This window comes from Grammomys surdaster, unplaced genomic scaffold (genome assembly GCF_004785775.1).
Source record: "Grammomys surdaster isolate TR1022 unplaced genomic scaffold, NIH_TR_1.0 125701, whole genome shotgun sequence".
In the NCBI taxonomy this organism is placed as follows: domain Eukaryota; kingdom Metazoa; phylum Chordata; class Mammalia; order Rodentia; family Muridae; genus Grammomys; species Grammomys surdaster.
The window spans coordinates 2,106,838-2,128,654 of NW_021620536.1; the positions used below are offsets into that span (position 1 = coordinate 2,106,838).

At 44.4% G+C, this 21,817-nt stretch overlaps 1 protein-coding gene across 1 annotated transcript in view; it reads right to left on the bottom strand.

Annotated features, from left to right (window-relative positions):
* Positions 1-506: 506 nt before the first annotated feature.
* The window catches only part of Ddah1 (dimethylarginine dimethylaminohydrolase 1), a 134,453-nt gene continuing 113,142 nt past the window's right edge, over positions 507-21,817 (bottom strand). Inside the window, exons 5-6 of the mRNA XM_028788114.1 lie at positions 3,064-3,207; positions 507-853 (exon numbers count right to left, since the gene is read on the bottom strand). Of these exons, the coding sequence (XP_028643947.1) occupies positions 737-853; positions 3,064-3,207 (261 nt within the window). The 3' untranslated portion in view covers positions 507-736. The remainder of the gene's footprint in view (positions 854-3,063; positions 3,208-21,817) is intronic.

Consider the following 21,817-nt stretch of genomic DNA (forward strand, 5'->3'; position numbering starts at 1 on the left):
AACATCCTGTATCAACTGCCCGAGGCTGAGTTTACCTTGCTAGGTGTGGTAATGGAAACCCTGTCAGGATGTGCCTCTGTGAGGTTCCTGTTCCCCAACCAGCCATTCTGATTTGCTGCTGGTGGCAGGAGACATGGTTGTGACCTTTGGGAAGGCATACAGAATGCAAGACCTTGGAGGTATCCAAGGTCAAGGTGATTCTGAAAGAAGTGGGAAAGGCTACAGAATGACCCAGAAGAAAGGTTTTTTAGAGGCGAGAAGAGAGGGGAATGGGAAAAATCCATGTTCTAGGGAATTTCACAGGAACCAAATGTGATTCATGATACAGAGAAAGAAAGTCCCTTACTTAACTGGCTGGTCAGGAAGACAGTCTTCAGAATGCCCTGCAACTAAAGTATTCCCACACTAAGAACACCAACACTGAAGCTAGGGCTTCCACACGGCCAATCACATCCCAGTGGTTCGTTAGTTCTCTATTTCCTAGGTTGTTTAACTCTTTTAGCAGATGAACAGGTTAGGTACCACCGTGAGGAAAACGAGGGTGTGGGAAATGAGGTGATTAAAATTGGAATTAGTTTTTCTTTCTTTTTTTTCTTTTTTCTTTTTTTTTTCTTTTGTAAACAAGAGTTAGTAGCACAGTGGCACAGTAGATTGTCAAAGGAAACAGGAGGAATGGGTACAGAGCCATCAGCCTGGCCTTGGCCACCTGCTGGCCACAGGGGAGGGCCTCTCCAGCTCAGGAGTCTATCTTCTTGTTAATAAAAACGGAGCAGCAGGTGAGCAAGCCGTCCACCTTTTCCATCTCCGAATTGCTCACAGGGATCAGTAGATGGTCCTTGAGTTTCTCATAAACCTGTGAGGCAGTGGGAGTCAAGAAGGAAGAGGAGAAAGAGGAGAAGGTTACATCCTGGGCTATTCCATCACCCTCAGAGACAGAGAACAAATTCAGTTCATGGATCCGTGTTTTTCAGTCATTTAGGCCCAAGGTATACACATCCGCAAACCCATCCCAGAGCTGGCCACAAGTGGTTGACCTCTTCCAAATGAAGGATGTACGTCCAACATGACTGTTGCTGGAGTTATCTGCCATTGTCATTCCTCCTGAATCCACTGCTAATCAAACCTGGTGGCTGTGTGTTCCATCTGTGTGTCCCTCCCCTTCACTCTGACAGACTCCTAACTACACTTTCACGTTCCGTCCCCAACCAACTCTACTAGAAAAATGAGACAGAAATGTAAGTTAAGTGTGTGCTGCCTGCTGGTCACACTGTGTTTAAATTATAGGTGTGAATTTTATAGTATCTTTCAACCGTAATGGAAAGTATGTGTCAAAACATCCAATTAACTGTCCACAGATTTGTTTTTCCCCCACCGTGATCAAAAACACACTTTAAAAAACAAAATTACTTAAACATGCTGCTTAAAAACAACCCAGCTTGATTCTTCTAGAAACGATGCATTCCTTAAAACTCAGCACACTGCTTGGGGTGATGGAACCGGCTGGGCTCCGAATCCAGGCCCATCAACTGACTACCACCATTTCAGCGAAGTGGCAGTCCTTCCAAGCTCATTCACTTCTCTGGAAGGCTGGGCTGCCACTACTACAGGGACTGCTGTTACAGAGGCTAGAGAGAATGCTTCGGAAACGCTCAGCACAGGGTCTGGCCCAGAAAGACCCTTGGTGAACAAGGGCGTTACTGATGTTATTCTACCGTTAACGGAAGAAAGGCTGAACTGAGAGGCCGTTAATGATATTCCCGTTGCTAGGTGATCAATGAGGCTGAAGTGGCATGAAGTCCTCAAAGTGGGGTCTGTGGACTTGCAGCTTGTTCCTATTGCAGAGTCTAGGCTGGGGGCCCAGGAACCTGCATTGCTAACGACTCTGGCACAGAAGAGGGTACGATCCGTGGTTCATCTAGGAGCTACTGTAGTCTTTGTCTAGTACTGGGAGTCTTACATTTGCTTCAGATTCACACTTCTACTATGGTAAGAGAACCAAATTACGTCTGCACTCCCCCTACTCTCTGTTCATGTACTAGCAGAGCGGCCACGATTAAGAGAACAAACCTCGTCTAATACAGTACTGTCTGTGTAAAAAGCGCAGCAAGGGGTATGGGGTTGAAATGGTTTGAGCAGGAAAGGGACAGCCTTGCGGGCAGAGGGACCCGAGCTTTTTGCCAAGACCTCACGTAGCAAAGGCTAGGTGTAGTGATGTCTATTTGTGACCGTAAGCACTGGGCAGTGGAGACCTGTGGTGTGATCCCTGGGGTTGTTACTGACTTAGAGTAGCGTGTGCCTGGTAAATTCTAGGCCTGGGAGAGACCATGTCTCAAAACCAAAAAGTGGGTGGAACCTGAGGAAAGATCTAATATTGTTCCGAGGCTTTCAGACGCACTGGCATGTTCATGTTCTCTCTCTCTCTCTCTCTCTCTCTCTCTCTCTCTCTCTCTCTCTCTCTCTCTCTCTCTCTCTCCCTCTCTCCCTCTCTCTCTCTCTCTCTCTCTCTCTCTCTCTCTCTCTCTCTCTCTCTCTCTCAGATGTACCCATGGTACCTCATGAAGGATGCACACTAAGGGCTGGAGCACAGATGGAAGAAGTTCTTTTTTTTTTTCATTTTTAGTTTTTGGAGACAGAGTCTTGTGTAGCCCAGGTTGACCTTGAACTCACTGTACAACTGAGGTCCGGCTTGAACTTCTAATCCTCTGCCTTTCAAGAGAGAGGATGACGGGTGTGTGCCTCTACACCCTGCTTGTGCTCTGTGCTGAAGATTCCCCTCAGGGCTCTGTGCTTGGTAAGCCAGCATTCTGACAGTTAGCTACCTCCACAGCCCTTGGAGCTCTTGTGTGAGAAACCTCAACTAGCAGGCAGCACCACCCCAGCCATTGTGTGTGCATGACTGACCAACTGCATGAGAGAGAAAAGTCAATAAACGGTTCCCTTGCTATCAATGGTCCTTTCCGCCGTCAGTGTATTGATCTGTACAGCAAAAGGATGCCCCTTTTTGCCATTCCATCATGAGAAGGTTCCCAGGGAGGCTAGCTGTAGGACGGATGGTATTTTTACCTTTGCACTCTCTGGGTACTCTTCTGGGGTTCGGTGCAGCAAGACATGCCCTTTGCTGGGGATATTTAGATATATACAGTTGGCAGCCATGTCGTCAGGTACAGTGAGCTTGTCATAACGATGGTCACTCATCTGCTGCATGATCTATAAAAACAAACAAAGCACGCTGAAGTGGAGCCTCCCACACTCACGGGGAGGAAGGCGATAGGGTGGGACACAGGCCTGTAAAGACCACCTTAGCCTGCTCTGTAGCTCAGGTTCCTGATGTCACCTCCAGTCACTCAGAGCCAGAGAAGAAAATCTGATCTAGCAGTGATCTTATGCGTGTTCTCGTTCTCTTACAGCTTGTGTTTGTCTCTGTTTTTAAAAACATATCTGTACTTTGGCTTCTGCTCCTAAGACATACCAGCAACGCATAAAGCAACCAGGTGCAGAAATTTGGCTGGAAGTTTGATAATATTCTTGGCTGAGAAAACACGGCTGCCCTGGTCTTAGGTAAGACAGATTGTTACATTAGAATGCTCAGTTAAGAGGTGCCATGAACATGAACAAGCACACACATTCTGATCTTCAGTGTACATTAAAGCCAAGGCCCCAATTTCCAAGAGATTACAGCTAAAAGTAGATAGTTATACTATAGTACTAATAGAATGGGCGCCAGGATACACACCTGATACTTACTGAATCTCAGGCTTTCCATTTGAAGGTGTTATTAGCATACAGTGATGTATAACAATGGCTTTCACAATGGCATTTCTATACATGTCCATAATGTGCTTTGACCGTATTTACCTCTCCCCAGTTACCTTCTCTTGCTCTTTCCACTCCTCACTTCCTTTCTCTTCCCAACCAGTCTGCCTTCTGCTCTCATGTCTTTCTATTTCTTGATGAGCCAATACGTTTCCTTAGCCTGTGTCTGTATTTGAAGCGCCTCCATGATTTCTTCTAGTAGTTACGAAGTTGCAGGGCTTACGTTGAGGTCTTTGATCCATCTTGAGATTTATAAATCAATTCTGCCCTACTAAAAAGATCTCTCTTAGGCAGCTCACTTTACTCTTTCTAAACCTTCACAGCTGAGACAGCACCAAGGATTATCAGAGGGAGGCCCAGCGATTGAAGGCCGCAAAGAGATCCTCAAAACATAGTATGTAACGGCCGCTGTTCCCCATTCAAGCCTGAGCATTTATAAACAAAACCCAGAAAATCCATTAAGCTCATTCACTTAATTCCTCAAGCACTAGGGAGAAGCATGAGCAGGCTTTGGTCCCAATACATCGAGGCGGGGTCCTTCCACCATTACTGAATACCAGATAATAGCTGGTTGGGTTTGCAGCTCAAGTCTCGGTAAATAGATGACTCAGTGAATGCTCTATTCACAGGGAAGGAAAACACAAGACTCACTGAAAGAGAAGTATCTTGCCAAGACCACAAAGCTGGGGTCTCACTAGGATCTCTTCTCTACTTGAGCAAAGTGGGCAGATCCCCCACCTGTCTATCTGACTCACATGTGCCCAAGGGTGACGACCAGGCAGGACGGTCATCACTGGCTAGTCCTTGTTTACCAGCAAGGGAACACTAAGTCTCCAAGTTGGTAGAGTTGAGAAAGTGCCAACAAGAGACTAGACTTCCTCTCCCGCCCCCATCTGCTTCCTCCAGGGAGCTGTCCACTCCTTCTTTGGCCCTTGAGTTTTCTACTGTCGATGATGGCATTTATTTGAAATTCTAATCTCTGCTTTTCCTCACTCTTTTCTTAATCACCTTTTCCTGAGCTTTATTCGTTAGAGCTTCTGAGGGGGCATTCCAGAAATTACTGACATAAGAGCTGGCAGCCAAGCTAGAATAGTTTGAAGATAGTTTCATTTTTTCTTTCATTACTGGGAAGAAAAGAATTATAATTTTCTTAATAGGGGAATAATTTAATGCTGAAGATATATGAAGCAATTTACTGATAAATTCTACTGAGAGTCTCTCTTAAAACAGACGCCTTAACAGACTACCAGCACTACCTCAGGAGAGCCCTTCCAATTAATTTATCCAGGCCTCCTTGTTATCATTTTGTGGCAAATTATAAACCGTGCTGTAAGAAATGACTTTTAATAATGAATCGGCTACACGTGGGACTGTGAACAGTGCTGTCCAACACAAAAACCAAAAGTTCCATATATCCGGAGGGTCTCTCTCTCTCTCTCTCTCTCTCTCTCTCTCTCTCTCTCTCTCTCTGTCTCTGTCTCTGTCTCTGTCTCTGTCTCTGTCTCTCTCTGTCTCTCTGTCTCTCTCCCTCCCTCCCTCCCTCCTCCTCCTCTTTCTCTCTCTCCCTCTTCCTCCTCCTCCTCCTCCTGTTCCTCCTTTCACCCCTTAAAGGATTTTGAAACAGTAACTGAAAATAATAAACAAGCAACCCTTCTTTTTCATAGAAAAGACTTGCTTATTCTGGACATGTAGAATTTCTGCCATGTTAGCTGAGGACCAAGTTCCCCTTTCCTGTCCACAGTGTTCATTGTTCATTTTCATTGCCTGTGTGCTGCTATTGACTGGTGAGATGGTTTGCCAATCACTTACAGCTAGCTGTGTCCAAGACACACACACACACACACACACACGCACACACACACACACACAGTGCAGTGAATTTGCTGTTCAGGGGACAGAGAAAGGAGCAGGGACCACTGCTCTTCATGGTGTGTGCCTGTGTGTGTGTGTGCGCACATGTGTGCATGCCTGCATGTGTATATGTGTGTGTGCCTGTGTGTGTATGTGTGTGTGCATGTCTGCATGTGTGTGCATATGTGTATGTGTGTGCATGCCTGCATGTGTGTGTGTATGTGTGTGCATGCATGTGTATGTGTGTGTGTATTGTGTGTGCATTTGTGTGTGTGTGTGTTACCAAAAGGATGATCTTACACTAGGCATCCTGGCAGGGCAACACTTCAAAGGGCCTAGGCTCCCAGAGAACAAGCAGAGGTACAGGTTTCTCTCCCCTTATGCTCAGAGTCTTGGGGAAAGATGAGCATGGTCCTAAGCATCCCGAGAATGTGACTGCTGGGCTGACTTGCGTTCCAGCATTTTCTTAAGAAGGATGGAGGAAGTGGCTTTGTTCCAGAGTTCTTGGCAAAGTGTTTGAGTAGCAGTAAGGACTGAACTTCCTGCTTGTCATAGCACCCAGCACCAAAATGGAAGCAGAAAGCACCTAAACACTCTGTCTGCACGTCATCAAATTCCTCCCAGAGCAGATTCCTCTGTATCCCTAGAGGCTTTGGGCTCAACTGAAAGAAATCCACCTAAGTGCCATGCTATCCGGTTTGTGGGGGAAGATTTGCAAAGGCGAGCTGCATTCCAAATGTTGTTTCTGACCTTTGTCAGTGGGATTATTATTCTCCTTTGAGTAACCAAACCAGAATGGTGATAATTGGGACTGGAAGCTATTGATGTCTGGACCAACTCAACAGGCTTCACACGGTACCCCCCTTGGGGCTAGCCACAACGGCCATGTAAGGTGGAAATAAGACAGATGCAAGGATGTTCTAAGTGCTGCCTCCCGGAGGTGACAATCTATAATTCACGTGATGCCAAGCATGGGAAGGGTAGAGTCTGCCTCTCTTTCTCACAGGCACCCTCTTAACCCAGAAGGCACACATCCCTAGAGAGAAGGGGGCTTTGGGTATTGCTGAGGCCACAGGAGCATACTTGGGTCTCTCTCAAAGCTGCTGTCTTGGAGGGACTGGCCTGGCTCCCCAGAGTGGAGTTGCCACAAAGGAGTGGGAACGAGTGGGAACCAGTGGGAACATGCTGGCATTCAGCCCGTACAATATGCGCAGCCAGTCACATTAACCAGGCATTTCCGGCAGTTTCCCACATTTCTGGGAATTTTCTCGTTGAAAGGATTGGACGACAGCCCCATTCTTCTGCTTCTTACTCATGCCTTCTTTGTATTACAGCAATTACATTAAAAAAAAAAATCCTGGGCTGTGTAGCTGGACAGAAGAACTTAAGGCTTAATTGATCAAATACTGAGGCAAAGAGATAAAGAAGGCATTTAAAGATGGTTAGGAAATATTCCAAGCACATTTTTGGCTTGCTCATAATTGATCCCCGCCATGATATATATGTATGTACCCATCTCAACACATTACAATGAAATCAATATTAAAAGCAACTAATTATAGAGTCCACCGAGAGATACGGGACACAGCGCACAATCACTTCTCATTGCTACTAGGTAGCTGAAATAAATCTTTATTGATTTATCCATGCCTCAGGAGTCTATTGAAAGCCTGGTAACACAGAGCAGGCTCCAAGTCCTGGCAACTCTTTGAGGGACCAGCCAGCATAACTGGGTAATATTATAAATCTCTCACATGTCCTCACATTTCCTGGGCTCTCAGATGAGCGTACATGAACACATCCTGAGAGCCATGCCTCTAATTAAGTAAATGACTGTACTGAGGATTAAAACCAGAGCAAGCACTCTACCACGAAGCTATGTCTCTGTCCGTTGCTGTGTGGCATTTTTTGTTTGCTTGTTTGTTTGTTTTTGAGACAGGCTCCCAACTCATAGCTCTGGCTGTTCTTCCCCCCCCCCCCCCCGCCCTGTGACCTGCCTGGATCTGTCACACGGATGCTGGGAATAAAGGTGTGTGACACCATGCTTGGCTTGGATGTGTGCTTTATTTTATTTTAGTTTTTTGAGTCAGGGTTTCTCTATGTAGTCCTGGCAGTTCTGGAACTCACTCTGTAGACCAGCCTGGCCTCGAACTCAGACATCAGCTTGCCTCTGGCTCCCAAGTGCTGGGATTAAGGACATGTACCACCACCTCCTGGCTTCAGATGTGTATTATTATTCTTAGATTTATTTATTTATTTATTTATTTATTTATTTATTTATTCATTTATTATATGAGTACACTGTCGCTCTCTCTTCAGACAGACCAGAAGAGGGCATCAGATCCCATTACAGATGGTTGTGAGCCACCATGTCATTGCTGGGAATTGAACTCAGGACCTCTGGAAGAGCAGTCAGTGCTCTTAACAGCTGAGCTATCTCTCCAGCTGCCAGATGTGTACTTTTTAAAATAATAATTTTTATTTATTCTTTGAGGATTTCATATTAGTTTACCATGTATTTTGGTTACATCTATCTCCACACCCTTTCCCTAACACACTTCTCTTCCAATTTTATTCTTCTTCCTCCTTCTCTTCTTCTTAAAAAAAAAAAAAGAACCCACCAAATCCAATTGGTGCTCTCTATATGGGCACACATGTGGGGCCAGCCACTGGATCATGTACGACCTTCCAACAGCCACACTCTCAAAGAGAAATGACTCACTACTCTGCAACGGCCATCAACTGTCCATGGCTCCTCAGTCAGCAGTGGGCTTCAGGAGATCTCCTCATCTACACTGGGATGCTGGCCACCTTGAGTTCCTACAGGCAGCCGCAGCAGCTCCGTGTCCAGAAGGCAGCATGCCACAGCACTGGTACCCATCCTTACAGCCTCTCTGCTCCCTCTTCACTGTTCCTGAGCCTCGGTGGGGTGGCGACAGGAGGGACTCCACGAAGGGCCATGCACTCATAATCTTGGTTTCAGCATGTCTAATCGTTCTGCCTTAACTGTGGCCCACTGTGAAATGAAGCTTCTCTGATGTGGAAAGTAGCACCTCCTCTCTGCTCTTATGGGTGCAGACAAAGCAACTTAAAGAAAGGAAGGGTTGGATTTTGGCTCACAGCATAAGGGATCAGTCAACCAAGGCACAGAAGGTAAGGTACAGCTCTGCTCAGTTGTAACCAAAGCCAGGCAGCAGAGGGAGGTAATGCTGGTACTCAGTCCCATTCCTCCTCAAAGCCAGGCAGCAGGGGGTAGGTGAGTGCTGGTACTTAGTCCTGGTCTCCTTCGCACACAGTCTGAGACCTGATCCCATAAGACGGTGCCTCCCACATTCAGGGTGGGTCTTCCTGCTCTGTTGAACCTTCCTGGAAGCACTCGCATAGATTCATCCAGATATACGTTTCCATGGTGATTCTAAATCCTACTAGGTTGACAAGATTAACTGTCCCAGTAACCTAAATCCCACTATCAAAGATTTAATCTCTTGGGTTTTGGAGGCAGCCGATCTTTACGCTTCTTTCTTGGTCAGAGAGAATGGAAAACGTTCACCGTGTACTTATAGGTGTGTGTATTCTCTTCCTCTTCCCTATTTGTTTCTCACAGTGACCCTGCGTATGTGGTGATGTCATCTCTCTCTTCATGTGAAAGTGAGATAAATGCAGAGAAATTCAGTCATATGTCCAGGCTCACCCACTCATTTAGTCAGGCAGTCTAGGCTTCAAGCCTGGGTGTATCTGACTTCATATGCCTACCTTTATCCTGACACACCAAACCACCATCTTATCACCCGAAAGACTAGACTAACTGGCAGCCTGTGGTGGGATACATTTTTCTATAGAATTTTCTTGTACATTTGTATATTTTAAATTTCTATATATGCAGAAGGTTTGTGTGCAAATGCATTCCATACAGGGTCTGGTCTTTGGCTTTGTGTCTGGCCTTACACAGTTTGGTTTGTTTGAAACCATTTTGTTTTTAAGTAAAAGAGTGAGCAGGGCCTTTGGAAGGGAGGAGGGGGAGAGTGAAGGGCATGAGTATCTCTGGAGCAGACAGGAGCAGGTGCCAAGGTCAGAAGTGGCCGAGGAGCCAAATCCTGTTTACAATGACGTCCTGGATTAATTTGGCCCTGTAAGCCACTATTGGCAGTTTAGCCTGCCTGGCTGTGGAAGGCTTGTCTGGAGGATAGGGATGAGTTTGTGCTCACAGAAAGCATTCTAATGATTGTTTTCTGGTTCACGGTAAAGAAAATCATCAATGTGATTCCCAATTCTATAATTCGATGTAACTAACTTTGACCCCAGCAGCTAGGAAAAGATTCAAAGTAGTTGCTCAGCCCCTGTATCTCCGGAAGCACTGCATCCATGTTTGCTCTGAGGATGAGCAGCATACAGCTTATAAGCAATATGAAAGCTTCCGATGCTCTCTGCCAGTAGTTTAATTTTCTGATGGATTCCCATAGATCCTTTTGTTGAATTTGCAGAGCTTATGCGTCTGAGGAAGTGACAGATCAGCGCTGTGTCTGTGTAGCTGGTTGACAGTTCTGTTTATGTTAATGTGTAACACCAACGAAACAAAGAAGACGTTTATCGGAATTTTGTTTGGGGCGATGGGAGTGTGCTCTCTGATGAAGTGCACATCGCTTTTGAATACCGGAAGAGCAGCTCATCATTTCTCCCTCCATGTTTGGCTGAACACATAACACATATTTAAGTTCTCCTTTGTCGCCTTGAAATGGGGTCTGGCCAAGTGGCTGAGCCAGCCTTGTGCAGGAGCTGGTGCGGCTGCCATTTACAGACTTTTAAATGTGACCTGTGGTAGTCAGATTTCCTCCATCTTTACATTTAGACTGAAGGGTCTTAAATTGAAGGCTTGACACCACATGGGGTAATGTAACCGGAGGCGTGAGGGCCATTTACTATTGAGCAGTAGTAAAAGGTTTTCCAAAAGTGTTGCAGCTAAAAATCAATTCAAAATCAAATGTGTGATGTGTCCAAGGTGTTTCTGGCAATGCCTGCCCATACTGTATTATGTATTATGACTGTATTATGACTTCACTGTAGCCTTGAATTGGAACACAAAAATATGAGCTCTACAGCACACAGGCTGTCAGAGCAGGCACTGCCCACAGAGGGGCACGAAACTCCTCAGCCTAGAGCCACAACAACAGTGCGCTATAAACTGAGATCTTTACTCTGCACGCAATGTTTTCTGCTCTTCTAGGAACATAAAGGCTTCATTACAGAAAGCAATGGCTTTTTACCATTTTGCAGAATGTTAAGTATTAAATTACTTTAGCTTTGGATTGCACTGTGTTACACAAATGGGCACACCCATCTTGTCAGAGTACAAAATTGCTTTGACCCTTAATTGGTGGTAAAATACATATATCCCAAAGAACTTTTAATATTTTTCTCAAAATTTGTTATTAGTAAATGTTTCATTTGTATACCTATTTCATATACCTATATACCCAGGGCTATGTACAAACTTCAGAAGACAAGTCATGGGTAGAAAGGCCCAGAAGTCCTGGTCTAGGTGGTCTAGAAAACAAGTCAAATCCAGACTCCTAACACTTGCTGACTCCTGTGGTACCTTCCCCCATGACATCACTTCCAAACCGAGACAAGTACTGATAACCTTGAGAACAGCCAATGGCAAGATACAGTCATACAACCAGGAAGTTAGATGTTTTGAATATTTACTATCTTTGTTTATAATTTGTTTAATTCTAAGTATAAAACTTTAATTTAAAAAAATGTGTAGGTGTCCTGTATGCTTGTGTACCATGTATGTGCCTGGTGTCAGTGAAGGCCAGAAAAGAGCATCAGATCCCCTGGGCTGGAGTTACGGGTAGCTGTGAGTTACCATGCAGGTGCTGAGAATTGGACCTGGGTCCTCTGAAAGAGCAACTAGTGCTCTTAAACCCTGACTGAACCATCTCTGAAAACCTCAATTCTTTTTTTTATTATTCTTTTGAGACAGTGCTAACATAGGTAGCCCTGGCTAGCCTCCAGCTTAAAATCCTCTTGTTTCTGCCTTTTACATGCTGGGATTCCAGGTGTATACTGCTATATCCAGCTGCAAAATTAATAGTTAACAGTAGTTATGTTTAACAGCCAACTTGTAAAATTTTCCCAAGTTTTATAGTCAGCTCTAGGAGGCTAGTAGGAGCTCTCATCAGCAAACCAATGCTTGCCCTCTTCATGAGACCTGGTAGTTTTATGAGGCTTGGTTTCTGGATGTCAGTGTAAGCAGCCTACCCTGGATGCTACTATAAGCTGAGGTTAGTGTAAGTGGCCTACTGTATACTATACTGTATGTAGTAGCCTGAAAGGCTGCTGGAAGTTGATCTCAACTTTTTATCAACACCATCATAACTTCAGTTTTGAAATCTGGTTTACAGAAATTTTGCTTCCTACGGACAGATTGTCTCTGGAGACTAATGTTCAATCAGTTTAGAAAAAGCGCCAGTGGGATATTACTGGAAGGCAGATGATAAACTGGATTTATGAAGTGGGAAGCACGACTCCCTGGAGCTTTCAAATATACAAGGTGAAGCGTTTCCTCATTCGCACTGAGTCATTGGATGCTTTAAACCCTTGCTTGATCACTGAAAATGAAGTAAGAACCACGTTATGCCTTCTTTAATTTGACTCCTGCCTTCCTTACATCATGCTTCCCTCATAGTTCTACTTGACTGTGTAGACTTCATGTATTTTTATAGTGCTCTGTGTGAAATGGAGTGAAGCATTTTCAAACAGTTCTTTTAAATTACAAAATTATTATAGAATACTTTTTCTCTAGTAGACTTTTTGGAGACAAATTTGATATATACATCATATATATTTTATAAATATATATATAATCTTTGATATATAGTACATATAATATTTTTGAATATATATATATATAAACATAGTCCAAGCTAGTCTCAAACTCAAAATCTCCCTGACTCAGCTTTCTTAGTGCTCGGGTGACAGTCCAGTCCCCAAAGCTGTTTTTAAGAAAGTATTTGTTTTTATTTTTTATTTATGTATATGTGTGTATGTGCACATGCAAGAAGGTACCTACAGAGGCCAGAAGATGTCAGGTCCTCTGGAGCTGGAATTACAGGTGGTTATGAACTGCCTGACACAAGAACTGAATTCAGGTCATCTGTGAGAGAAGTGTTTTTAATGGCTAAGCCACCCTTCCTTTCCAGACTCTTTAAAAATAGATATATTTAAAATTTTACTTTATTATTTTATGATTATAGGGTTTGCTGATCTAACCTCTGCCTACTACATGACAGTCATATCCTCTCATGCCCTTCCCTTCACAGTATGGCAATGGAAAAATCTCTCCACATGATGCCAAAGTTGCCTTTGTCTGAGAGTTACTGAGCTTCAAATTCATTTGTAATTTAGGAGAAAGAAGATATCTTTCAGAAACAGAAAGAAAACAATGAGAGAGAATGAAAACAAACTTCAAACTTAAAATAAGGACACCATTTACTTTCTTAAATAATTTTCTATTTGTGTGTTCACTCAAGCCTGTTCGTGTGTAAGTGTGCGTGAGTGTGTACGTGATTTGTTAGTGCATACACTTATGTGTACTCATGGTGGAAGCCAGAGGTGGATGCTGGGAGTGTCTTCCTATTGTTCTCCACTTAATTCTTGAGATAAGGTCTTTCACTCAACTTGGAGCTTGCCTATCAGGCTGGGTGGCTGCCCAGCGTGGACCTAGGATCTACATGTCTCTGTTCCTTCCAGTGTTGGACTATAGGCATGCATGACCATACCTAGTTTTACCTGGGTACTGGCTATGGAAACTCAGGTCTTCATGGTTGCATGGCAACCAGCCGGCCCAGCCCACTGATCCTCTACCCACTCCACCATTTACTTTTCTAGTCTATCCTTAAATTGATAAGATCGATGATAGGAAATTGATTGTTATTTAGGAAAACAGCTGCTATCTTATCCTTTGCAAGAAACCCAACCCCCCACTAAGTTAAGTATCTCTGACTAACGGGGAAAGAAGCTTTAGAGTGTCTTTCCATACTTCCCCCACCCACAACCAGGTGAGAGCTACCTCGGTGCCCAACAGGTCTGAAATGAGAGGAATAGACTTGGTTTCTGAATTGGGTCTTCAGTAGTATTATTAGACAGAGAATGAGGAAGAGATATTTGGAACACTTGTAGAAGTGATTTCATTGTATAGAACACGAAGAATAAAGACAGGCAGGATTTGAAACTTCTCAGGCCCACTTCCCAGGGGTTCAGAGTAAAGAGTCTGGGTGAAGAATTCACTGGGGAACTGCAAAGTGCAAAGTCAGTGCCAGAGCCTAGACTGTAATGTATGTTTCACCTGTTTGTTTCGGCTTTGTGAACAGAATTTAAGTGGCCGGGGAGGTGTGGCTTAACTGCTCTCTGTTCTGTGATTCGAGGCATGACCTAGGCAAGTGTTTTCTAGACCTGGCTGTACAACAGAATCATCTCACGAGCTTTGAAAACCACGGATGCCTGGGCCCCAACTATAGGGGATTTTTATTATTATGGTTACTTGGAAGGTAAGAATATCATGATTTCCTTTTCTTTTTGTCTATACTGGGGATTGAACCCAAGGCCTTAATCATGCTACAGCAAATGCTCTATGGCTGGGCTAGAACCTCAGCGAACTAACATATCTTTTGAAACATTCTGCAGTGCTGGGGGATACAGATTTTACTCTAACTGAAAAAGTACTCATTTAAAACTCAAGGTTTATTTAGTGAGATGGACGGGTAAGATGGAGCCTGGAGATTAGTTGTAACAAACTGATTTAATGTGTAACAATTTTTAATTCTCATTATGCTTGTGTGTTTGTATATGTGTATGAGTTGATTGTGAGTATGTATGAGTGTGTGCATGTGTGTTGATGAGTGTGTGTGTGTGTGAGTGTATAAGTGTGTGTGCTGTGTGTGTTGGGCATTGAACCCAGGGCCTCACCCATTGAAAACCTATTTTACCAGTGAGCTACACCTGGAGCCTTGCACTACAAATATTTTGATCTCTGCCTCTTTCCTGAAAGCTCTAGGAAGGCTTTTCATGTGGGGCTCTGTGGTAACGTCTGATACATGGTGAGCATTTAGTCTATATTTCTTAAATAAAGTATGATCTTTAAGAGTATTTCAGTACTTCAGTATTTTGCCAATTCCTAAATTCTTCCCCCAAGTCTCCTGCTGCAACTCCCTGGAAGACACTCATTTGAAGCTAATGCTTCCGTGAGGTGCACAGAAAGACCTCCAGTTGACACATGTGCTTACCCTTTTGTGTAATCACGCTGGTCAGGGAATCTCTGACGTCAGTCAGCTCTGGATGCTTTTCCATAAGCCCTTCTCAAGTCCTCCCTGACAAACTTCAGGGATGGAACCAACCTCCTATTCGAAGAGCTATTTGGGTTTCCTTCCTCCCTACACTACTCCTGCTGGTAAATCGGAGTCTGACTGTTTTCAGTCTGCAGGACTCCAGAGCTGGAGAGGAAGGCAGACTTTCTTTAAGGCAAGAGTCTGCCTCCACGCCTAAGAATGACAAGTGAAGTAAGAACTCTCTGCAGAGCCATGGATGTGGATATGCAAATCCTATCAACACCAAGAAGGGGGCTAGATGGAAAACAGCATTTCCCATTTAAAAACAACAAAAACAACCAGAAAGCAGGGCATTTTAGAGAAAAGACGGCACTCCACAAGCATTTCTGTTTCTTTAATCCGGGAAAGAGTCAGAACACGGTCCAAAAATGGAGTCCTTTGGGGGAATTTCTGAGCGCTTGTGAGAAAACTCTAAGAAAACAAGAGAAGGCTCTTGTGACTTCAGTTTCTTCAAAAACATGGAACTGATTTTGGATTATGCTTTTGTGCCTCTCCCAGGTATAGTTGATTGGAGTGAGTTTACTTCCGGTTATTCATTAGGACTGGATGTTGTTATTTGTTTATGTGCATTAAATGCCATGTGCAGCTTGCCCTTGTGTTTGTACACTTTTCTCATGTGACTCATCGCCACCCTCAGAGCATAAATCGTCCAATGCTTTGAATAAAGTCGGCTATGGCAAGAGACTTCAGCTGGCCTCATTTATCGGCTCTATTCTCCCAGGTCCCTCTGCCAGTTAGAGTGGTAAATGGGAGTGATACTGCTAAGGTTCCTTCTAGAAATGTCTAGAAGTATTGCTCTAGAGCATCGGTTCTCAACCTGTGGGTCTCGACCCCTTTGGAGTTGCATATCAGATATTCTGCATGTCAGATATTTACGTTATGATTTATAACAGTAGCAAAATTACAGTTATGAAGTAGCAATGGAATAATATTATGCTTGGGGGTGTGTGTGTCTCCATAACCCTGGGAACTGTATTAAAGGGTCACAGCATTAGGAAGGCTGAAGAACACTTCTTTCAATTTACTGCACTCTGTGTGATATCCCTTTATAGCTTTAGGTGGCACTTTCTGCTCAAAGATGTAGCATCCTGTAGAGATGCTCCTCCTCTTGCCTGCAAACGCTCAAGCAGGAACTAGCGTTTGGTGAACCCCAGTTACAGCCAGTGATCTGGAGAGTAAGATCTATGGACCAGCCTGCCTCAGAGCTCCGTCTCAGTCCTGCCAAATCAAGATTTCTCATGGTGAACTCTGGAACGTGGTGTGGTGTGTAATTTAAATGTGTGCTCTCTGTAATCTGTGTGTTCATGGCACTCGAGAACCACTCACAGATTATGCACATTAGAGTAGCCTAGTCACCATACATAAAATAGATCGTTTCTATTCTCTGGACAACACCACTCCTGATAGCTGACCTACAGTGAGCTCTTCCACTTGCCAGGGTGTAGGTGACAATGAAACAAATGACTGGAAACCACAAGGAAATTATAATTCAGCACCTTCATTTAATTCTGATTTATTCTATTTTGTTGTCTGTATCTGTGAGTCACCTCAGGGTATGCATGTGCTCACAGCTCTGAAGCTGGTCCTACTGCATGAAAGAGAAAGAGAAAGATAATGGTTATGGGGACAGATCTTCAAAGCAACCCCCCACTTTTTTGAGAGAGAGAGAGAGTGTGTTTCTCTATACATCCTTGGCTGTCTTAGAACTCAGTCTGTAGACCAGGCTGGCCTTGAACTCACACAGATGCCCCCACTTTTGACTTCCCAGTGTTGGGATTAAAGTCATGTACCACCACCATAGCTTAAAGCTATCTTTAATATCTTGAGACAGTGCTGTAAGAAATACAGAAATTCAACACAGTTCAACCATCCAGGGTCCATAACATAGAAACAAGGTTTAGAAATATCCTTAAAGATTGCCAGATTAACATGACATGTTGAAAGATGAAAATGAGGGAAAGAAGTGATTACTGAGGGCGGTGGCGTGACTGCAGCAGTGTGGTAGCAGGGGAGGAAGTCCTCCACAGAGACTGGAGGAGAGCTCACAGTCTAAACACCCCTCTGACTTTTTACCACATGCTTTACTGATGATGTTCAGCCAAGGAGCTGGGCGTCCATCAACACCAAAGGCATTTAACACATGTGACTTCCTCAGAGGATCAGTAACCTGAAACTCAACCGTCCCCCTTCCAACTCAACTGACACATTTCCTAATCCCTTTGACAGAAGAGGTGCTGCTGCTGGTGCAGCCAGAGGATCAGTGGGCACAGTGTGTGTATGTGTGTGTGTGTATGTGTGTGTTTGTGTGTGTGCGCGTGTGCGTGTGCGCTCGTGTGTCACAGGGGCCACACTGTGATGTACTAGTGAAGCTCACGATGTGGGTGTTGCACTTTTATTTTTTTTAATCTTTCGCCAAATCAATTAGGTCAAGAAAACCAACTGGAGGCTGGTGGAGGCAGAAGAGACTCACAGTGACTTTTTTCGGGGTGGGGATGGGCTGGCTGTGGGTAAATACAAACCGGAAAAAAAGAGAGAAAACAGTGAAGACGGAGATTCCACAGTTGGACAAAGGCTGACCCCAGTTGCTGCCAATGGAAACTGAAGTGGAAGCCAGCCCTGCGAGTGTCTTACAGGCTTAGACACTGGCTGTCCTCCAGAGCAGCTGTCCTCTGGACATGTCTGAGTACCATTCGGTTCCCAAAACATGAATCTAGGTCAGTGAAATGCAGCAACATATTTTGCCCAGTGATTTCTGATGGTTTATTCCTTTGGAGGCCATGGAGAACTGGGAAGGTCTGAAGTTTTCCAGACCCCCCCGAGGCTGGACCATTCTAGACCATTCTAGATCATTCTAGACCATTCTAGACCATTCTAGACCATTCTCAGATCAGTTAGCTCAGCACCAGTCCCCCCTTGAGTACTCAGTCGTCCCTCTCCCTGGTCTCTCACCTGTTATCACCCTGCCCATTCTCACTCTGTCTCCCCTCTCATTCATTCCTGAAAGACAGCATCTAACTAGATTTATGACTGTTAATGATTATTTCTGTTGAATCATTACTGGACAACATCTTTCTGAAAGACTACACTCGGATTTTACCCTTCTAAAAACACTGGGCTGCTGGTGCAGGCCCATAACTCCAGCATTCAGAAAGTCGAGGGAGGAGGCCAGCCTGAGCTTCAGCTCAGACTGAGATCCTGTCTCAAACGACCAAAAAGACAGACACAGGATGGACGGACAGACAGACAACCGCCCCCCCCCCCCCCGACACACACACTTTGAAGCTCTTGAGGTTTGGTCTGTTGCTATGTACTGTAATGCTAGATTCTGTACCTGAAGGTCTAGGCCTACGAATAAATCCTCACAGTCACAAGCTTTTGCTGTGCAAACCCTGTTCCTTAATTTAAAACTATTGGTTAAATAAAATTGGCTACAGCCAATTGCTGGAGGGATTAGAGGTAGGTGGGTTTGGAGTGACCTGGAGAGCGATGGAGAAGGAGGGAGAGAGAGGAGAGACCACAGGGAGAGAGGAGAAGGCATCATGAGAGGAGAGGTACCATGAGCACATGTCCAGGAGAAATAGCAAGTATTTGGGGTACACTACTGGGGAGGTAGCCAGGCCAGCTGTTAGAAAAGCAGATTAGGTTTCAGCCCCTAGTAATTATCAAAGCCAAATAAAATAACCATAGTCTGAGTCTCATTTGTTTGTAAGCTAGTCAGAGATAAGCTTAAATTGGTTGTACTACAGTAGGTAAGAAGAAAACCCCAATTCCCGTGGCCTAGAAGGACAATACCACATTAGGTGAGACAGTGAGCCTTCTTTGAAATAATCCTTAGCGGTTGCTTTACACGGATGCCATTTTTTCCTAGGTTGTTTTCTCACATGGAATTCAGCTCAGGTGCACACCCCTCACATTTAGTACACGGCAGTTACCTTGCCTGGCCATCATGGAGTTCCCAGCAGGGAAGAATGATGCTCTCATTTCCTAGTGAGGCTGATTCAACTATTTTTTTTCCAAGAATAGACTGAGTACAGGACATGGGGTCACATGGGGAGACCTGGAGGCACAGCCAGGCTGACAATCCATGCACTTAGATGCTAGGTTCTCTGCTTTGTCCTCATAGCTGGGTTGACTCTGTGGGCAATCACGCTGTCTTAGTAAAACCAACATAGGATCATTTTTAAAATTCTCCCTTTCTATCAGAGTGTCTTGAAATGTCACTTCTCCCACAAAACTTCATATACCAAGCTCAAGGTGTACTGTTAGGTAGTGTGTGTGTCGGTGTGTGTTTGGAGAGGGGCACAGAAATATAGAAATATGAGTCACAGGCGAGCTTCCTGTTCTCAGAAAATGATCACATTCGTGAGTTTTGGTAAGATGGGTTATTTTAAGAAGGAATTTCAGCATGTCAGATGGATAGAGAGCTGGAATCTCGATGATTTCCCAGTCAAGTGTTATATTTCAAGTCCAGGTCATTTTAGAATTTAGGCAGCAATTAAGTGGAGGATTTCTAGACTCCCGTGGCTTTCGTTTGATGTCTTCTGTATTTTGCACCCATGTTACCCACAGAAGCCATGATGGACTGGCTTCCCATAGTCAAGAAAGTCAACAAAGAACTTCTTCATTTGGAATTCTAAGACAGGTGCCTGGGAAGTTGCTGGTATCCTTGAACCAAAAGTTCTTAACTTGGTTTCCGGTAGAGGCTGCTGAGATCTCTCCTAGACCTAAATCCCCAGGATTCCCTGAGACTGGCCAAGGCCATGTGTCTTCAGAAAGGCCTTCAGATGATTTGTAAGCCATCTCTCTGACTAGGAACTGCTATTTTGAGGTAACTTTCTGACTTTTTCATTTTGTGAGACTTGGATCACAAAGTCCTGTGCGAGGACCCGCACCTGACCGATGAGAGATGCCTGCATCCCCCCTACACCCCCCCAGTATCCAATGGAGTCAGCACAGTACTTCTGATGTTCCATGGTGAAGAGTGCTTTAAACATTCCTTCTCCCCCACCCCCTGACATTTTCCTGAAAGCTCAGAAGAGAAGAATGTGTGCCTAAGTATTCCCTTTCTCCCACTTGGCCATTTTTTTCTTCTTGCCTTGGCTGTTCTGGCCTCACTGGTTCAGATTATTTATTGCCTTATCTCACCAAAGCATTTGATGTTGGCCTCCCCAGCCTCGTTGGCACACAACACTGGGAATAACTGTCAGATAAAGTAACTGCTGCCAAGAAGCACACACAGTTGGTATAAGCTTGGAGGCAGTTTGTTTTGTGTTTTAATTTCTTAATACAGGCACGGTAGACTGAAAGATGCTACTGTTTTGTGAACGTACCTGGAATGGATAGCCAGATGAGAAGTCTTATTAAACTTCAATGGGATTGTCAGCATCCTAAACGGAAGGCTGACTGACTACCCTCTACAATGCTCTGGGACAAGCGCAGAGACAATGTCTTTATTTTTGTGCTTCAGTCTCTCTGTTGATACGAGTTCGTTTATTGCTTGTTCTTTGGCTTTGCTATTGTTGCAGTGTTCCTGAAGGAAATTCCAGACAGTGAAAAAACATGTAGGATCCAAACACATTCAGGGTTTTTCCACCTTCATTGTTTTTAAAATATGGCCACCTATAAAATGACATGGACATTTTTGGACATGAAAATCAATGGCGGAGCTGAGTCAGAACAAGAGGAAACACGGCCCGAGTGACCTGTGTTATACAGCTGGTCCTTCAGAGAGGAACAATCTGTGTGTGATGCAGTTGAAATGAGCTGGGAAGCGGTCCTGGTCTTCGTTCTAGGAATCTTACATGTGCACACTCTTATTTCAGGAAGTATATCAGAAGCCGAGAAGACATTTTCATTGAAGCATTCCTGGGTTGTTTAATTTAAAATTTTGAGCCTGTTGGAATTCCACTTACTATACTCTAGATCATTTACATGACAAAACTATGAAAAATGGAGTGGAGATCCCATAATTCTTCCTACTTTTAAAATAATAATTTGTTATAATACAAAAGAATGAACTTTTCCATTTCTCTGGCTTTAGAGATGGGGTCTCCACTACAGAGCCCAGGCAGACCTTGTACTTGGGATCCAAGAACATATTTTCACACCTTGCTAAGAACAGAATTATCAAGAAAAAGGAGGAAAAATTTAACTGTCCATAGGAGAAGATAACTGCTCTGCATCTCAGAGTGAGGAGGCTGAGATACCCTTGTGCTTCCTGGCCAGCCGATGCAGAGCCTATCGACAGGACAGTCTTGAATTTTTTGTAGGTTGATGAGCACTTTCCTCACCGACTAGTTTCCAGAGAGTTTTAGCTAAGAGTTTAACGGGATGGTTCAAATAGGAGTGTGCTCCATAGACTCAGGTATTTGAATGCTTGATCTCTAGCTCATGGCACACTTTGGGGAGGTACGGGGGGTGGGGCTGGGGTGGCAGGCCACCAGGACATGCTCTGAGAGCTAACACCTCCACCACTTTCCATTTGTTCTCTCTACTTCATGCTTGCAGCTGAAGATGTAAGTTCTCAGCTTCCGGCTCCAGCCGCTATGCCTGCCGCTTGCTTCTATGCCTCTTCACCTGGGTGAACTCGTATCCCTCTGCAACTGTAACCCCAAATACACTATTTCCTCTAAGTTGTCTTGGCTGTAGCATTTTATCACAGCAACAAAACAGTAACTGATACAGGTCACGGCTTCATCCATCCTCTGTCTGCATTCTCTCTCTCTCTCTCTCTCTCTCTCTCTCTCTCTCTCTCTCTCTCTCTCTCT